We start from the raw sequence: 20291 nt of genomic DNA, 5'->3' as shown, positions 1-20291 counted from the left end.
AATCTAAGGGGAGGAGATGTGTGGGAGGTAACATCTATGCTATTGGATATTTTACACCTCCCCTGTGGGCAGGCTTAAATGTGTAAGATGGAAATAAAAGCCAGGCTGGATGTGCCAGTCCAGAGTTCCTGTTTTACCCTCAAAGTGATGTGTCGTCTCATTATTGGGGGGAAGGATTTATTGCATGCTGTTCCAGTTGACTGCTAGGAGTACAAGCCTATTCGTATGGTTCCTATTCAATGGTCTACAGCAGGGGTAGGCAACCTACGGCACTAGTGCCATGCACGGCACTCGAGGTGTCTTTGTACGGCACTCAAGGCTGCTAGAGCCAAACATGCTCTGGCCTATCAGGAGTCCCAGTAAAACTTCAGATATCTGCTAATCCGAAAAGGTGGTGAAGGACAATCCTCAATTTATGCATTGCAGCACGTAGAGGTAGTGATCTCAGATCACTTCCTCCCAGCACTTGTGAATAGGAATCCACACTGTAGTAGAGCAGCCTGCAGTTGCTGTTGCAGCTCCTGTCCTTAACATGTACCTGGCCGGACTAGTCCCCACTGGAACCCAGGGAAGCCACCCACACTGCTAGATATACACAGGAATGCAGAATAACCCTCCCCTCATACAAATAATACGGACAGCCCACACACAAACATACACACAATCCACACAAACGAAATACCACTAACAATCCACATACATGCACACAACCCCACATGCAATACCCCAAACAGCCCCCACACACTAACAAACACACACTTTGACATATCCATCCACACACACAATTCCACAAGCAGCACCCATACACAGTTTACATTCATATCTATGTATCATACACAATACCATAAACTACTCATGAACATAAACAATATAATAGCTCATATACGCAGGGCCTTCTTTAATGCGGGGCAAACTGGGCAGCTGCACCGTGAGCCCTGCTGGCCTCAACTATTTCTAACCCTCTGGCTGGTAATCTGCACACTAAGGAGGCTCACCGGGTGGCCCATGCACAAAGGACCACCCGCTGGGCTTCTATCAGCAGGGACCCGGTCACACGCTGAGGTGCTTTAACAGCGCGAGCAGGCCCCTTGCTTTTCGGCAGCAGGCTGGGAGGAAGTGACGGCCACGCATCACTTCCTCCCACAAAGAGAGGAGCACGCAGGAAAGAAGAGTAGGCAGATTGGAGGGGGGCTGGCCAAGAGATCTAGACCCCAACTCCCAACAACTTCAGCCACCAGCAGGAAAGGTAGGAAACTGGAGGGTGGGTTTTAAAGTGTATGTCTGTGTCAGTATGTCTGTCAGTATGTTTGTGTGTGTGTCATATCTGTGTGTGTCAGTATGTTTGTGTGTCAGCATGTCTTGTGTGTCAGCATGTGTCAGTATGTCTGTGTGTGTGTCAGTATATCTGTGTCAGTATATCTGTGTGTGTGTCAGTATGTTTGTATGTCAGCATGTCTATGTGTGTGTCAGTATATCTGTGTGTGTGTGTCAGTATGTTTGTATGACAGCATGTCTGTGTGTATGTCAGTATGTCTCTGTGTGTGTCAGTATATCTGTGTATGTGTGTGTGTGTGTGCTTGCAATCACGCCAACACCACATACAAACATATTCCACAAAAACTGCTTAGTGCTAAATACAGACCTGCAAACATGAGTAAATGGTAGAGCCCCAGCTGTCAATGCATTTCTGGAGTTGCACGACAGATGGGGATCTACCTTTTAATCACCCATGCAACAGGGAGACCGCCCAGAATTCTTGCACCTCTCTACTTTAGGTCCGCCACTGTGTTGAGGTGGAGGACGTGATTGCATGCCTGGGAAGGGGGGACAGGGTCCAGGGGGCCCTAAGCAAATGCTTTGCCCAGGGTCCAGTCATTATTAAAGACAGCCCTGCATATATACGCACAAATACAACGATACAAAGCAATTACAGTAAAAATAACACAAGCAGAATACGGCAGCATACACACCTCGATTTATAAAAAAATAGGACCGGCACGCTACGGGACATCACAATCCTATATCGGCACAGTGCTGCTAAAAGGTTGCCTACCCCTGGTCTACAGCATTCATATGCTTGGGAGAATTTAAAGGTTTCTCGGATTCGGTGATTGTGGTGTCTGCCAGAGTGCTTGGAGTCCTCAGGAAGCACTAGGAGCATCCATTAACGGAGGTACCGAGTCGGGGTGCCAGGCGATCCGTTACACCAGTCTGCACCTGACAAGAGATAATTACTAAAGTAAACATACTGTGCTGTAAGATCTGATTTAAAATGGGAGCTTTTTTTTAGCATTTTTTTTTGTGTCAATCTTTATTTTCTTCAGTGCAAAAGAGTACACATAGGCTTGCAAAGCCACAACAGCAAATTCAAGCTTTCAATAAGACACATGATGTCATATTGTTATGGCATAATGAAAAAAATCTCAGGCACTCACTGTACTTGGTTCCAGGCAGATTTATTACATGTACTAACACATTTTTAGGAAATCAAAAAGAAAACAAGAGAAAATAACATAAATGCAGTATCAGATATCCAGACACAGGCTTCACGTTTAGGTTAGATAAGACAAAAACTGTCTGGTATAAAACTAGCATTACAGGTCGATTAAGGAGTAAAGCACATATATGAGACATGCAATGGTACCAGACATATAACTACATGAAAATAAAGCATGATATTAGTACTTATGACTAGTGGAGAAGAGTACACTGACTCATTTGTAAACACACAAGAATAATCTTAATGTAGTTGTTCTGGTGAGTATAATAGCTCCCTAACACTGCATGAATGTGTTTACATTGCCCCTAGGGACACCTCCAAGTGGCCACTCCTTAGATGGCCACTGGAGGGGCTTCCTGGCTCACGGCTGCACAGTAAGCAGCCCTGCCATTCAGCGTCCCCACGAGGGGCTAAGGGGGGGGGGGGCAAGCCACCTAAATGGTGGGTTTAGCACTATAGGGTCAGGAATACATGTTTGTGTTCCTGACCTTATAGTGATCCTTTAATGTGCCACTGGGTACTATGACCACAGAAAAAAACAGGACTAAAAGGACTATACTGAAAAATGAGATTTTTTTTTTATGCAGGCTGTGTCAGTCACAGCCAGGGGAGGTGTGGCTAGAGCTGCATAAATAGAAACAAAAGTTATGTAACTCCTAAATGGCAGAGAATTTAGCAGTGAGACTGCAGGGGCTTAACAGATCTATACATCAAAACTGATTTTGGTTTTGGTATTTAGAGGGTCCCTTTAATAAAAAAAAAAAAAATTTAAACTGCTACAGATACTAAACCCAAAATTGGTTTTGTTGATTTTCTTTTGTTTTCTTTACGAGTTGTCCTGTGATTCATGTGAGTAAACGGCAGGTGTTCAAAGGACTTTGTGTTTGCAAATTTCAGTAGGTGTTTATTTAAAATATTAAACTTTGCTTTCTGTTTCTGTTTAACTTCCAGAGCGAGAGAGGAATTATTACACGGTGACGGTGAGCAGCACTTGGTTTAATGTACCTTATCTCCCAGGTAAGAGCATGATATGTTATGACTTGAAGGATTGTTCTAATTTCCAAAACCACTTTAACTTAAAGTAACACCATAGGGTCAGGAACACAAACATGTATTCCTGACCCTATAGTGTTAAAACCACCATCTAGCCCCCCAGTCTCCCCATTGTCCCCAAAAATATAGTAAAAATCATACCTTTATTCCAGTCTGCTGCTTGGCTGAGATTATCAGAAGTGATTCTCTGAGCCAATCACAATGCTGTAACATAGGATTGGCTGAGACTGTCAAGGAGGCAGATCAGGGGCAGAGCCAGCACCAGTCAAACATAGCCCTGGCCAATCTCCTCATAGAGATGCATTGAATCAATGTATCTCTATGAGGAAAGTTCAGTGTCCCCATGCAGAGGGTGGAGATACTGAATGGCAGTACTGCACAGTGTGCAGCACTGCCCTAGGAAACACCTCTAGTAGCCATCTGAGGCGTGGCCAGTGGAGGTATCCCTAAGCTGCAATGTAAATACTGCATTTTCTCTGAAAAGACAGTGTTTACAGCAAAAAGCCTGAAGGGAATGATTATACTCACCAGAACAAATGCAATAAGCTGTAGATGTTCTGGTGACTATTATACATGTGCATTCGTTATAGGACGAATATGATTTTGTCTGAATTTTCGGGTCACGGGTTGGGGTGTCATAGTGACCCCCATAAGTTTTAATGCAGGGGCTGGGTAGGAAATTTTAATATTTATTACAAGGAGTGAGCTGGTAGCGCTGCTCCTTGCTCTTTTTGTTTTTTGCGCATGCGCCAAAATGTACGAAAACAAATTATTTTTACCAAATTTCATCCAAAAAACAAATGTTTTATGGACGAAATTTGAAATGGGTGAATGACATTAATATTTAGCACAAAAATTTCACTGGTGCACATGTCTAGTGACTATAGTATCAATTTATGAAGGGGTTTTGGTGTATCGATTATGCCGCTGCAGTGTTACTGCTCAACTCCTTTTTAGGAGTTAAATAACTATTTATGCAGCCCTAGCCACATCTACTCTTGCTGTCATTCACACAGTCCCCTTCACACTCCATAAAAATAAGTGTTCATTTTAAGTATCTTGAGTTTAGTATCTGCATGGATGTTTACTTTAGATCAGGGGTGAGCAAATTGTGGCCCGTGGGCCACATGCGGCCCGCCACAGAGTTTTTTGTGGCTCGCCAAGCAAAGGCGGCTCTCTGAGGGCCGACTGTGTCGGGTCCTCGGTCAGTGACCGAGGACCCGACACCAGGAGTGGGCCCGGCAGCTTTCTCAGTATGCCGCCGGGTGCGAGGCCCCTCCTGTCTGCCCGGCCACAATCGCAGTGAGCAGAGCTGCAGACCATGTGTCTTGCCGAGAACTGGCCAATCAGAGCGTTGCTGTGGGTTACCACAACAACGCTCTGATTGGATCTCGCAAGATTCATGGTCTGCAATAATGCCCACCGGACCACCAGGGAACCCACGGGACCACCAGGGTTATATTAAGGTATGTAGTCCCCTCTCGCATCACCATCCCACCATCAACCCCCCCTTAGCATCACCCCCCTCACCATCAACCCCCTCCCTCAGCATCACCCCCCTCACCATCAACCCCCCTCAGCATAACCCCCTCCTCACCATCAACCCCCCCTTAGCATCACCACCCCTCACTATCAACCCCCCTGCCTCAGCATCACTCCTCCTCACCATCAACCCCCCTTTAACATCATCACCCCTCACCATCAACCCCCCTCCCTCAGCATCACTCCCCCTCACCATCACTTCCCTCTCCCTGTCACCATCACCTCCCTCTCCCTGTCACCATAACCCATCCTCTCATCACTCCCCTTTAATGCTGTGACATTAGTTGACTATTACAAATCTTTGTCTGCTGAAAAATCTCCACATATGAAGACATTTGCTGGGAAAATGTTCTCTATATTTGGGTCTACATATATTTGTGAGCAACATTTTCCTTGCATCAAAGATCAACAAGAGTAAATATAGATGCTCTTTGACAGACGTTAACTTGCAGGCTGTGATGAGAATCTCAACAAGCAATCTCACTCCTGATTTCAAACAAATTGTAGAAAAGTGTAATAGAGTACATTTGTCTCATTAAACTGATCCTAAAATTAAATGTGCTTGATACAATTTATACCTATTCTGAAGTGCAAAGTTAACTAATGAATGCAATCATTTTAAAAGGTGCGGCCCTCCGCTAACCTCCGCTCCCACAAAGTGGCCCCCGAGCCAAAACAATTGCCCACTCCTGCTTTAGATGGTTTCACAGGAAGCAACACAAATTCTTTAGATGAGCACATTTTGGGATCTAATTCAGCACAATATAAATATTTGTATTTCATTTATAGATATTTTTTAAAAGATTCATCTTTTAAAATATTTATAAGGTTCTAATTTTTTTAAAGTAAGTAACCTCTAAAAATGCTTACTGTGTCCATAATGCTTCCATATGAAAAACATTTGGTTAGGCACTACTCAGCATTAAAAAGGGTGCTATTAATGGGGGGTAAAGGGGCAGATCAGGTTAGCTGCTCAACTTGGAAAAGAAGTAGGATTTTAGAGACTGTGGAAAAAAATTATGAAAAACTAATGAATGTATATGTTTTTTGATAACTGCTTTGTAAGAGCATTAAAACAAATATGTTCTTTTTCAATATATACCTTCCATTTGAAAAAAAGGCCTTTCTGTTATATGTTATATGCATGAAGCTTGGCAGAGAACTCCGTTACTGATATATTGTCCTTTCTAATTAGGGATTTTGACCTAGAACAGGGTGACGCACCCACAGCTCCTCTGTGTTTAGTCTGGCCATTTTATTAATGTATTGTCACAGTAGCTTATGTTTCCCAGGCTGTAACACAGCCTGGTGACGTTCAACAGGTGGAGAGAGACCTTTCTCTTAGTCCTTCTCTTCTTCTCAGTGGTTCCAACACCGGCAACAGTAGCTCCACCCCCTTTTATGACGCAGTGCATGTGCGGCGTCATGGCGCAAATGACTTCACAACCCACTAAAACTTTCAAATTTGACCATTTAGGGGGCGTGGCTATACAATTAAAGACACAAACTATAAAAAGTCCTCCTAGGCCTAGGGCATGGATCATTGCCCTGTTGTGCCTCCAATTTTTGGTTCCCAATATTGTGTTGTATTCTCTGTGTATTTCTGGTTAATTGATCTTGGCTACTCTGGCTATTCTCCATTCTGTAATCCTGTGACTCGGTTACAGCTCCTTACTTATCTGATTTCTGGTTTCCCTGACTCAGCTTGTCCCTGACTATTCTCTGTCTATCAAACAGTCTAAGGACCGGTGTATGCTTACTACTATTATCATTTACACTCTGCATGTTGGGTGGCTTAGAAATTGTGACATTTAATAGTTTTCACTTCTGGCAGTTACAGAATTAACAAACGAAAAGCAAAATTGAGGTGTACAGCATTTGAATACCAGGTTTAAGTCAAGCAAGAAAAAAAGTGGTTACTTTTATAATTACAAAGAGCTGGACAATTCGTAAAGCTCATTTGTTATGGGACATAAGTGTCTGGGCGCCTTCTTACCTTCAGGGGTTAAGCCGTGTGGCAGTGACTTAACCCCAAAGTTGGGGCTCCGTCTCCCAACACTTCTTCCTTCTGACTTCCGTAACTCTCTGCACCGCTTTTTTTTTTTTTTAACATGTTAGCTAGACAGCTATTGTCACATTAGTCTACACTACAAATTTATCTGATCAACCATTGTCATATGATCACTGTAGAAATAGGTTTTACTATCCTGTTTTAAAGTCGCATCCAACCCTACTTAATGCCAGATGTGACTAAGGTGCTGGTCCATTCCACTGTCCTTTCTCGCCTTGACTACTGTAATCCGCTTCTCAGTGGCCTTACGTGCTCCCAACTTGCACCATTACAGTCCATAATGAATGCGGTGGCGAGGCTCATCTTCCTGTCCGCCCGCACCTCCCATCCTTCTGTCAGTCCTTACATTGGCTTCCTGTAAGATATAGAGCTCAATTTACAATTCTGGTTCTTGCTTTCAAATCTCTACATAATGCTGCTCCCACCTATCTATCCTCCCTAATACACAAGTATGTCCCGCCTTGACCCCTACGCTCTGCTGAATACTTACATCTATCTTCTGTCCATACTCCCACCTCTGATGCTCGCCTTCAAGACTTCTCGAGAGCTGCACTGTTCCTGTGGAACTCACTTCCCTCCTCCGTTAGATGCTCACCCAGTCTCCACTCTTTCAAAAAATCATTAAAAACCCACTTCTTCATAAAAGCGTATCAATTAAACTGTTAATAGCTCCCGACTGATTCCTCTCAGGGCCGGCATTAGGGGTGTGCGAGCTGTGCAGCCGCCCAGGGCTCCATGCCAGTAGGGGGAGCCATGCTGCCGACACAGCTCGCACATGGCCTGAGTGACAGCTGTGAGGGAGTGCTCAGAGCTCTCCCCTAATGCTGGTCGCGCTACACAGCACAACCAGCATTATAGGAGTGCTCTGAGCACCCCTCAAACGGCACCAGGGTGGAGGATTTTATTATCCTCCACTCTGGTGTATAGCGAACTTGGGGCGGAGCTATGTGACATGCGAGGCGGATCTATGCGATAGGCGGGGAGGAGCTACACGTACTGAACCCTCTGCCTGGTAAGTGAGAGGGGAAGCAGGAGGGAGTGCCTACTCCCTCACATAGCATCACGCTGCCCCTGCTCCTCCCCATCTACCCACTGGGCTCCTGCTCCCACCCACTAACTCGCTGTGCCCCTGCTCCCCCCCACCTACCCACTGGGCTCCTGCTCCCCCCCACCTACCCACTGTGCCCCTGCTCCCCCTCACTTACTCACTGTGCCCCTGCTCCACCCCACTTACCCATGGGCTCCTGCTCTCCCCTACCTACTCACTATGCTCCTGCTCCCCCTACTTACTCACTCTGCCCCTGCTCCCCCCACCTACCTACTGTGCCCCTGCTCCCCCTCACCTACCCAATGGGCTCCTGCTCCCCCACAGCTACCCACTGTGCCCCTGCTCCCCCACCTACCCACTGGGCTCCTGCTCCCCCACCTACCCACTGGGCCCCTGAGTCCCCCCAACTTACTCACTGTGCCCCTGCTCCCCCCATGTACCTACAGTGCCCCTGCTCCCCCCCACCTATGCAATGGTCTCCTGCTCCCCCCCCACACCTACCCACTGTGCCCCTGCTCCCTGAGCTACCCACTGTGCCCCTGCTCCCTGAGCTACCCACTGTGCCCCTGCTCCCTGAGCTACCCACTGTGCCCCTGCTCCCTGAGCTACCCACTTTGCCCCTGCTCCCTCAGCTACCCACTGTGCCCCTGCTCCCTCAGCTACCCACTGTGCCCCTGCTCCCCCACAGCTACCCACTGTGCCCCTGCTCTCACATCTACCCACTGTGCCCCTGCTCCCACAGCTACACACTGGGCTTCTGCTTCCCCACCTACCCACTGTGCCCCCTGCCCCCCACTTACCCACTTACCCACTGTGCCCCTGCTCCCCCCCACCTACCCACTGTGCCGCTGCTCCCCCACCTACTCACTGTGCCCCTGCTCCCCCCACGTACTCACTATGTCCCTGCTGCCCCCACTTTCTCACTGTGCCCCTGCTCCCCCCACCTACTCACTGTGCCCCTGCTCCCCCCACCTGCTCCCCCAGCTACCCACTGTGCCACTGCTCCCCAACCTACCCACTGTGCCCCTCCTCCCCCAGCTACTTACTGTGCCCCTGCTCCCCCAGCTACCCACTGTGCCCCCAGCCCCCCACACCTACCCACTGTGCGCCTGCTAAATAATTACCCACTGTGCCTCTTCTCCCCAACCTACCACTACACTGCCCCTGCTCCCAAACCCACCTCCACTGTGCCCCTGCTCCCCCTTCCAGTCCATAATGGAAAGAGGTAACAGTCTGTCTGTAACTGTGTGTGTGTGTTCCCCTCTGTAACTGTGTGTGACTGCTTGCAAATGTGTGTGACTGCCTGCACCTATGTGTGTGACTGCTTGTAACTGTGTGTGTGTAAGACTGTAACTGTGTGTGTGACTTTTTGCCTGGGACTGTGTGCAGCACAAATATCACACACATATATATGACACACAGTCAATACACCCATTACAAATATTATAGACAGCCTATCACACACAGACACCACGCACACTACATCATATTATTATGCACCTGCACCTGGTAGAGGCGCCGACCAGATTCCCAGCATACTGAATCACCAGAGATCAGCATGCCCCCCTCCTTGCAAGGTAACAACAGGGAAGGGGGCATACATTTTTGTTTTTAAATAATTATTAATTTAATACATATTATATACAAACACTACAAACATTGACACACACTACACATGGATGAAGGGGTATAACTGGCGGGGAGGAGCTGTGATGATTTTTTGCACAGGGCGCCTAAGGACCTAAGGCCGGCCCTGATTCCTCTCTTGCAACGGTCACTAGTCTAATACTATCCTTACCTTTTGTGTCACTTTACCCACTCCCTCTAGCATGTAAGCTCATTGAGCAGGGCCCTCAACCCCTCTGTTCCTGTGTGTCCAACTTGCTTGGGACAACTACATGTTTGTTCATCCACCCACTGTAAAGCGCTGCATAATTTGTTGGCGCTATATAAATAATAACATAATAACATAATCATTCCACTCAACATAAATGATGTTTATTGTTGCAATGTCTTTCTCTTTTTTCTTACTGTTAAATATAGCTTTAACTGAAAAGATATTACATTGCCACTTTAACATCTACATTTGTCTTCACTGAACATTAAGATAATCTTTTTTGCGCCTTGTTCACATTGTATAAATACAGTTTGGTTCAATTTGAGGTTTTTTTATGCAATAAAATTTCTTATCTTATCTAACAGCCATGACTGAGGAACGCACAAGTGAAGCAGGTGAAGAACAAGGAATCACAGAAGAAAAAGACTTGGCAGAAAAACTAAATGAAGTGGGATTAGAGCCTAAAAAATGGCTGCCTCTGCTCAAGCAAATTTTGGGTGTAACAAATGTGCAAGTCTTAAAACACACTGGCCCGCAAGATTATCATAAAATAGAAAAAAAAGCTGATCATCCTTGGGAAAAACACTCACTTAGAAAACTGTTGAACGCTGATGAAGGCCAGATAACATTAAGTCAAATGCAGGATGACCGCGTCAAACGATTAAAGGAAAATCAAGATGGCTCTAAGAAAGCCCTGGAAGAACTGAAGAAAATGATGAATGAAGGCAAAACACGTTTCAGCAAGGAAATTTTGGAAAGTGAGGAAAACTTGTGCAAAGCAATGGACATATCAAAAGAATCATGGCCCTCATCTAATGAACCGTTGGAAAAAGTGGTCGAGAAGCTCCACACAATGCTGAACATGAAGGATGAGGTACTTTGTAATGTTACCAACCTGCCTGATAAAGGTGTTTTGCTTAATGCTTCTTGTGGCCTTGCTTTAGAAGGGATATATATGACATCAAAACAAGATGATGTCCTAAAAAAGAGAGAACAAATTATTGCTTTACCGGAGGACATTCACTTAACTTGTCCACAGAAAGGACCTGTGTTTGAACAGAAAGAATTCTCATCTTCTACAGCAGAGTCAACATTCCATACAACCATGGAAAAGCTTGGATACAGCATAGCTGCCTCAGCCAAGGGTGGTTTCTTGGGTTTTCAGGCAGAAGCCAATGCCAATTATAAGACATCTGAAAAGTCTGCAAATAAGAGTGCGTTCCACACCGAACAAGCTTATTTTTGCACGACAAAATACAACTACATTCCACTGGCATCCTGTTATATTCCTAAAGATAAGCTCCGTCTTTCTGGAGCAGCTCTTAAGGATTTACAAACCATTGAGGAGCTTGCAAGACACAGCCCATCAGAAGACAAGTTCACATTGATTAGAGAACAGTACGAGAAATTTTTCATTAGTTATGGCTCCCATGCAAATCAAGGAACCATTCACTTTGGAGGAATTTTCTGGTGGAAAGCAACTTCGCAAGGATTCAAGGAAGACAAGCTAGAGGAAATTAAAAAAGAGAATTCAGAGGCTCTCAATGTTTATGCAGGTGGCAGCTATGAAGGGTTATTCTCTGCCGCAGCTAGTGTCGATGTGACACGAACTAACTCTGAAAAATCATCTCTTGAAACAAAACAACAAACACTCACAAAACAAACACAGCTTTATGTGACCAAAACTGGAGGACCTGTTGGTGTTGATTGCCACAATTCATGGAAATGTGGACTTGTTGCTAGCAACAAGACGTGGAATGTGATTGATCGAGGCTTTTGCCTTATACCTGTATGGGAAATAATTCTTTTTGCTCACAGGGAGGATTTCAAAGATGTCCGACAAGTTAGCATTGACCTTACAAAAGTCTATGAAGCCATTACTAATCAATCCCAACATTTGCTATTTGGTGAGAATATTGTCAGTGCACTGGAGGAAGCCAGGAAGTTTCTGTCAGATGTGTCATCTTGGGAGGTAACATCAGCAGAACAGCAGTTAACCAGGCTGATTGATTTTAAGCAAAGGTTAAATGAAATAACAAAAAACTATAACATTTGGGTCAATGTTTGTCTGCCTGACAAGGGGATTCAACGTTTCTTAGGTAAAGTTATTGAATCATACAAAAATAACCAATCTGATGTGACTTTCATCCGGTTACAGATTAAATGTTTGCTGCAAAATTATGAATGTTCAAAGGAGAACTTAACTGCATACTCTTTTATAATCAAATGGGTGTATCAGTCAGAGGAAAAGCAAAGCTCTGTTTCTATTAAAGACTTTTCGATGTTCATTAATGTTCTCTCACAAGCAAAGAATGATCTTCTTCCTGCAAGTACTTGTCTGTACATTTCCGAGGAAGAAATGAGTGAAACCCAAATAAAAGTTAATATTAATGTTCTTTCTGCAATCAATTCATTTTTAAAGACACTTAAACACACGGGACAGACTGATATTGAACTTTTGATAATTGCCGTTATGAGCAGTCTTGGTTACTGCTTAAGAAAGAAAGATTTCCAATATTTCCTTGGCTGGCAAGAAATTCGATTCATGGAAAAGGAAATAAAGCGCCTGTACAAGGAGTACAACAATCTCAGGGAACTTCAGGCTTATCGAGCACAAGCTTTTGTGCTAAAGGCAGGTTTAACAGCAGGTGATGATATTAGACCTAAATCTTTCGAACAAAAAAAAGAGCTTGTAGACTACATGGTAAAAAACATGAAAAGTTACCTTGAACAGGATATTCTAGATGTTCTAGAAAAGCATTCTGAATCCTGTGAGTTTCAGTCTCTAAAAGAAGATTTGGATCTGTTTATTGCTGATCTCTATGGAGCGAAAATGAAGCAAAAACCTGAAGAAATTACCAATAGAATAAAAAATGTTTGTCAAATAATTTGTCCAGAAGATATATCAGCACATACATCCAGCGACCTTCAAGAAGCTCCAGAAGAAAGCTCGAGAATTACCACCAACCAGGAGTTTTCTAATTTGATACAGAGCCTTGGGCTAGACAAATATTTCCCCAAGAAGATGAGCAGAAAAAAACTCTGTATCGTGAGCAAATTCTCAGTAGACCAATTAAAGACAGAACATGATCTGCCTTCCTGTTTTGTCCAAATGCTTATTACGTTAGATTACAGATTCAGATACTTGGTTTGCAAAGATACAAGTCAAGCAAATATTCCTGGAAATGTTAGTTACCCAACACAACAATTAAATACATTTGATTCAGCAGATGATTTTTTAAATAATTTTCAAAAAGAAGATACCATACAAGCAAAAAGTAACATGCATCCTGCAGATATCCTCATGGCAATGTTCTACTGTGCAGATGATTTCATGAGACAATATATGTTTTCCAAGCTTTCTCTGTGCCAGTTTGCACTTCCCTTCCTCGTGCCTTTGCCATATGAAGATTCAATAGAACTGCCTCTGTGGTCTTTTAGACTTGTCCAAAAAAGTATTTTATCTGCAGGAAAAGACGGGGCAAGAAGTCATCAAGAAAAACTCATTTGCAAAGTTGAGAATCCAATGGCCTGTTTCACACGGATTGGAAAGTCCAATCTCTCAAAATCACAAATATTAAACAACTTGCTTAGTACCTCAAAGCATGACATTTTCTACCATAGAAACTGCAAAGGCTGTGAAAAGAAACCTATATTAATGGAAGGTGTTGCTGAAATCTTTTGGTTTTGCCCTAGTGGGAAGGATGAGAACCAATATGAGTCATGCACTGCTTTTGTCAATTTACATGGAGATGCAAAGGAACACAATCAACAATCTGATTTCCTACTTGAGATCTCTACTGTTAATATCCTTCTGTTCTCTGATTCAGAAATGGATAAAAAAGGCAAAGATTTGCTCTCACGTATGTTACAAAGCAAAAAACCTTTGATATGCCTCTGCCCTGATCGAGAATTTGCAACAGGAACAAGCAATTCTACTCAGGTGATAATTGGCCTCAAAAACCAAAATGAAGCCAAAATCCTGGAAGAGCTGTCTAGAACCCTGAAGCGCTTATTGGGACTCTCCAAGAAGTCACAAAGTCTTGAAACCTGTGCTAAGATTGCACGAGATTGTGGTTTCTTTGTTGATGAGGATAATTCTGAGCACGCAGAAGGGAAAGCCTCAGGCACATATTTGCTTAACTACATAAAGGAAAATGACTTAATAAAGTCTAAGGAAGAATTGTTGCCAATTTCAGGACACTTGTGGCATTCATGGTGCAAAAAAGATAAAGAGTTGTCTCGTCTTGCAAACAGGATGAAGAGAAGTATTGAGCAACATAAAAGTGAAATAGAATCAGAGAAAATGGCAATAAGACGCAAACAGTTGGAAAAGACCCAAGACAATAATTTCATGCTGTCTTTTATTACTAAGCTAAAATCACTACCAAAACCAACTAAAATGTTCTTTTTACAGTGGTTTAAATTATACATAGATGATCTTTCTTGTGATCGTATTAAGGAGCTGCAGTATCAGTACAATCAACTATGGTCCCATCTTCAAACAGAAAAATCTAAGAGTGAGGATCTGAGCAGCACTCTCCTACAGGACATGGACAACCTAAGCAGAAAGATAAATGCCTGTATGTTTGGTCTAGAGCATGTACTAAGGGAACTTGGTCAAACATATGAAGTATTAAGTGAACTTAAGCTTAACAATGATAACTGTTACACAGAGCTCCCCAAAATTGCTGCAGATCTCATGGCATCAGGCTATCCGATAGAACTAATGGATGGAGATGCTTCCTACCTTCCATTAAAATGGATTAGAGCTGTGTTTGATGAGCTTATTAAAATTATAGGCGATAAGAAATTATTTGTGCTTTCAGTACTTGGGGTCCAAAGCTCAGGAAAATCAACTCTACTAAATACCATGTTCGGTCTTCAATTTGCAGTCAGTCCTGGACGATGCACACGAGGAGCATTTATGCAACTTGTTGATATTGATGAAGATTTGAAGAAAGATTTAGGCTTTGATTTCATTCTTGTAATTGATACAGAAGGACTTCGGTCAATGGAACTTGTCAACCAGTCAAATCAGAATCATGATAATGAGCTAGCAACCTTCGTTATTGGTGTTGGGAATATGACATTGATAAATGTGTTTGGAGAAAACCCTTCTGAGATCAAAGATATTCTCCAAATTGCTGTGCAGGCTTTTCTAAGGATGAAACAGATAAAACTTTCACCAAGTTGTGTGTTTGTTCATCAAAATGTATCAGAAATGTCTGCTTCTGAGAAAAATTTGGAAGGCCGTATACATTTAGAAAAAGAACTGGACAAAATAACCAGTCTTGCAGCTGAGCAGGAGTTTTGTAATGTCCAACGTTTCAGGGATGTCATCAGATTTGATGCAGAGAAACATATCCTTTATTTTGCTCACTTGTGGTTAGGAAACCCACCAATGGCACCACCCAATCCTGCATACACTCAAAATGCCCAAGAACTGAGAAATATTATTCTTCAAGCTGGTGGAACAGAGGCAAAAAGTCTTTTGAGCTTCTCTGAACTTAAAGTTCGCATCGAGGACCTTTGGCTTGCCTTAAAGAATGAGAACTTTGTATTCAGCTTTAGAAACACCCTGGAAATTTCTGCTTACAGCAAAGTAGAAAATAGATACAACCACTGGACCTGGCAGTTAAGACGACATGTTCTGGAGTTACAGATAAAATTGAGCAATAAGATTAAGAAAGGGGAGATTAGTAAATTGGAACGGAAGGACGTACAAGAGATGGTACAAGAGAAGTTTGTTGATATTGATAAGGAATTGAACATTTTTTTCAATGAGGACAAAGATAAAGAAATACTGATTCAGTGGAGAGAAAATGTTAAAAAGAGGTTGAAGAATCTTCTGATTGAACTAGTCGAAGAAACTAAACGACAAGGACAAGATCTGATAAGGCTAAAAAAGAGCCAGAGCAAAGTAAAACAAAAGCAAACAGACTATGAAGAAGAACTCTTTAAAAAAAGCAAGCAAGTGGCGCTTACTATAAAAAACGAGGATTTAAAAGAAGAGGATCTGAGAGAACATTTCATTACTCTCTGGCAGTCTTGGGTGATGGAAATCAAGTCCTCACTCCCGCCTGTTGAAAAACCTAATCTAATTAGGGATGCAGAAGCAATTATTTGGGATTATTTCCAAAATGAGCCTGGTATAGCTGACAAATTGAGAGATGTCTCTAAGTGGAAGCTATTTTCCATTGATTTTGGAAAGCACATTTCTATGAAAAGAGGTTTTCTACGGGAAAAATCGTTAACTCAACATGATAAGTACTTCATTCAGAAAATGGTATTTAACCTCAAGAAGGAGATTACTGAATATTTGGAAAAAAAACACCAAAATAATGTAGATTATAATGAAGGATTTTTTCATGAAATAATAAACATAGTACTGGATGACAGTAATTTGAAATCGGAAAGCAACAACTTCACATTCACTAAAACTTTGAAAGTTGATTTGTCATTATACTTATTTCATATGGCGATACCATCATTTGATGAATTGCAGCAGGTTTTTCATATTATGAATGACCCACTGGAAGTTCTTGAGAGTAGACGGGAAGATTTTTTTTTTTTTTTCAAAATCTCCTGTGAAGGAGCTACTTCAGTCACAACATTCGCCAATTACCTATGCTCTAAGCTCATAGATGATGTTTGTTCTGCAGTATATAACCGAACAGCATTAGCTGTTGTAGATGAGATGAGCTGTAATTTTCCAGCCTTTAGTGGTAATCGGTCCAAGTTGGAAACTTACATTTTAATACATCTCGCCGAACATGAAGACTTTGAAAAATATAGACAGTACTTGCATTTTCCAGAGCAATTTTTTGAAAGCTACATTGAGGAATGTGTTCATGGCTACTGTTTAAACCAGAGTTCTCCAAGGCTGAATAACTTAATAAACATCAGTGTTGATCATTATCATCATCTTTTACTTTTGGCAATTAGTGAATCTACCCAGCTTGCCACAGATAAAGGCAGCAATGTATCAGGGTGGCTAGATGAGTTCTACAAACGAGTGGAAGACATTGTCTCCTTTTCAAGAGGTGAATTAAGAAGCATAGAGCATCAGGAGATCCGAGACATCGAGTTTATCAAGGAAGTAATGAGCAAGGCTTGGGATGTGGCGATGGATACCCTGAAAAACAAACTTGATAGAAGTAGTTTTGACTGTTTTGAGACAAAGCCATCAAAGATTCTAGTGAAGCAACTATGTGGATGTTGGGAGCAGTGCCCATTCTGCAAAGCAATTTGCACCAACACCATCCCAGGTCATGATGGGGACCACAGTGTCCCTTTCCACCGATCCCAAGCAATTAGTGGCATTCCATGGATTAATTCCAATGTATTTGTCACAGAAATCTGTTCTACTCTTGTATCATCTGATGCCTGTGCAGTAATAAGTGATACAAAAGAAATTCCATACAAAGATTATCGAAAGATTGGTCCCAATTATGAAAAGTGGAGTATCACACCGGATACCTCAGCCCAGCCCTACTGGAAATGGTTTGTTTCTTTTTTCCGAACCAACCTGGAAAATGATTATGGGTGCAGGTTTGTAGGGAAAGGTGCGATTCCACCCCAGTGGGAAGCAATCACCAAAGATGAAGTCATTGACATGCTAAAAGAACAAATTGGTACAAACTAGTCTATTATGGAAACACCCTTGCTTTAATAGCACCAGATACAATGTTAACAGCCCAATTTAAAGGATGTGTATCTCATCCATTACACCACTGAACAACTCTCAAAGCTAGTACCAAAACTCCCACAGACATTAATAGAAATCTTGATGTTAATTCATATTTAACAGGCACATGTGCATGTAAAAACTAAACAGTTATGAAGTCAATCCTATGTCTATATTCATAAGATAATGCAACCCGACTAAAGGACTTGCAAAACAGGTATCCGACCTTCTCTAAAGTAAAATATCTAAGTTTTAATGCACGTACCAAATATATATCATAGATCAAACCCAAAATACCAATTTGAACCAAGTTTAAACACGTCTGGTTCATTCACTAAACTGTGAAATGAAAATAAATGGGCACAATTAAGGCCCCAACAGCCAAATACTAATAATTACTGGAAAAGTGTGCTGGGAGTAATTTTACTTATTGCCAATATTAAAAATCCATATTTGCATTTGAGAATTAGACATGCAAATCCCAAGTAGAATTTACTCACAATATTGTTTTGGTATACTTGCTAAAGACCTGGGAATATTTATTGTGAGCGTCCTAGTTGGTATATGTGTGCATTTGATGCACTCGTCCTTACAGGAATATATTTGTTTGACAATGAATGAATTCATATGGCATATCCATTTAGGTTAATTGTTAAGCTGATTGATCAAGTATTAACAGTATCTTGAGTAAAAATTAAACATTAAAAAGATACACAAACAAATCTATATGGATATATTTGAAATCAGGCTGAGGGAGAGAGATATATTAGGGTCAGATCAGGGGTCAAGTCTTGGGGAATAAAGTGTGGGAACTCACTCGAGTTCCACCCCCACCCCACCACCAAAAAAAAAAAAAGCTTGTATGCATATATAAACACGTACACACACACTCAGGTGCACACATACACTCACAGACACCAACACACAAATACACATACATACACTCACTCCCAGACACATACACATACATACACTTACAGACACACACTCCCAGACACAAACACACACACATACACTCACAGACACACACTCCCAGACACAAACACACACTCACAGACACACACACACTCACAGACACACACACACACTCCCAGACACACACATACACACACACACACTCCCAGACACACACATACTCCCAGACACACATATACTCCCAGACACATACACACACACACATACACTCACAGACACACACTCACAGACACATATACACACACACACACTCCCAGACACACACACTCCCAGACACATACACTCACACACACCCAGACACATACATACACACACACACACACACCCAGACACATACACACACACACACACAGACACATACACACATACATACACACTCACAGACACACACACTCCCAGACACATACACACACACACACACATACACTCACAGACACACACACTCCCAGACACATACACATACACATACATACACTCCCAGACACTCACTCCCAGACACATACACACACACATACATACACTCACATACACTCACAGACACATACACACACTACCAGACTCATACACACACACAAACACATACATACATACATACACTCCCAGACACACACATATTGAATTTTTATTTTTTTTTTATTAAAAATGTCCACCCAGCCTCCCTACCTGGAGAGCTGGCGTGGACCTGTCCCTGGGGTCCAGTGGGGCTTCAGTGCGGCCGGCTCTTGTCTTGCTGTCAGACGCGGCGAGGGAGCTGTGTTCTCTCTGCTCCCTCTCGCCGCGCGGGCTGTCTACTGGTGCCGGGAGCCGGAAATTACGTCAGATTCCGGCTCCCAGCATCAGCAAACGGCGCGCGGCGAGAGGGAGCAGAGAGAACACAGCTCCCTCGCCGCGTCTGACAGAGAGACAAGCGCCGGCCGGGGGGGTCCTTCAGGTGGCCATTAGGCCACCTCTTGGGCCCCCCATGACAGGGGAAACACAGGGGCATTTGGGGGCGGCATTTTTTGAGTGCCTGCAGGACCACAAACGGGAACGGCGTTCCTGCTCTAAAAAAAGTGCAGGAACGCCGTTCCCACGCGTTCCTGCAGGACTCGAGCCCTGGGTCAGATGGCCCTGCAATAAAACTAAGGAATGGGGAAGATGCATCTGTGGATATTAGTGGTAAGGGTCAGTCAAGCAAAAACAAAGGGAAAGATCAAAAATCACAGAGATAAGACAAAGGTATCCATGTAGGGAAATAAAACCATTAAACAAATAACAAGAAAGATATGTGGGCCTGAGCTGGTTAAACTAACTTTTAACATAACGGACAAGACATAGAGGTGATAAAATATGCAATGTGTCAGGGATATGCAAAGTATGATTAGCACAGGCTTACAAAGTAATGGGAATATATACATTTAAATAAAATAAAAAAATAATAATCACTAAATATAAGAGCTCTGTTGCTTGCAAGTCAGGTGCTGGATTGGTTTTAAATCAGGCTGTTGCATATGGCAGTAGAACAGTATATAACTGATATACATATGGCAGTACAACTGATTGGAGAAAGTATTAGCTGTGAAACCACACTAGGGC

The 20291-nt window shown here is 42.9% G+C and overlaps 1 protein-coding gene across 1 annotated transcript; it reads left to right on the top strand.

Annotated features, from left to right (window-relative positions):
- Window positions 1-3455: 3455 nt before the first annotated feature.
- Window positions 3456-17900, top strand: LOC134582870 (interferon-induced very large GTPase 1-like). The gene is made up of 2 exons (XM_063439542.1): window positions 3456-3517; window positions 10417-17900. The coding sequence occupies exon 2, from the start codon at window positions 10419-10421 to the stop codon at window positions 17697-17699; it is 7281 nt and encodes a 2426-aa protein (XP_063295612.1). The 5' UTR covers window positions 3456-3517; window positions 10417-10418; the 3' UTR covers window positions 17700-17900.
- The last annotated feature ends 2391 nt before the right edge of the window (window positions 17901-20291 follow it).

Source organism: Pelobates fuscus, chromosome 13 (genome assembly GCF_036172605.1).
Source record: "Pelobates fuscus isolate aPelFus1 chromosome 13, aPelFus1.pri, whole genome shotgun sequence".
In the NCBI taxonomy this organism is placed as follows: domain Eukaryota; kingdom Metazoa; phylum Chordata; class Amphibia; order Anura; family Pelobatidae; genus Pelobates; species Pelobates fuscus.
The sequence above is the reverse complement of the archived record's forward strand: the minus strand, read 5'-3'. Positions and strand labels throughout refer to the sequence as shown.

Excerpts from the sequence above, each read along its gene's own strand:
- LOC134582870 (XM_063439542.1), top strand. The coding sequence starts at position 10,419 with ATGACTGAGGAACGCACAAGTGAAGCAGGTGAAGAACAAGGAATCACA.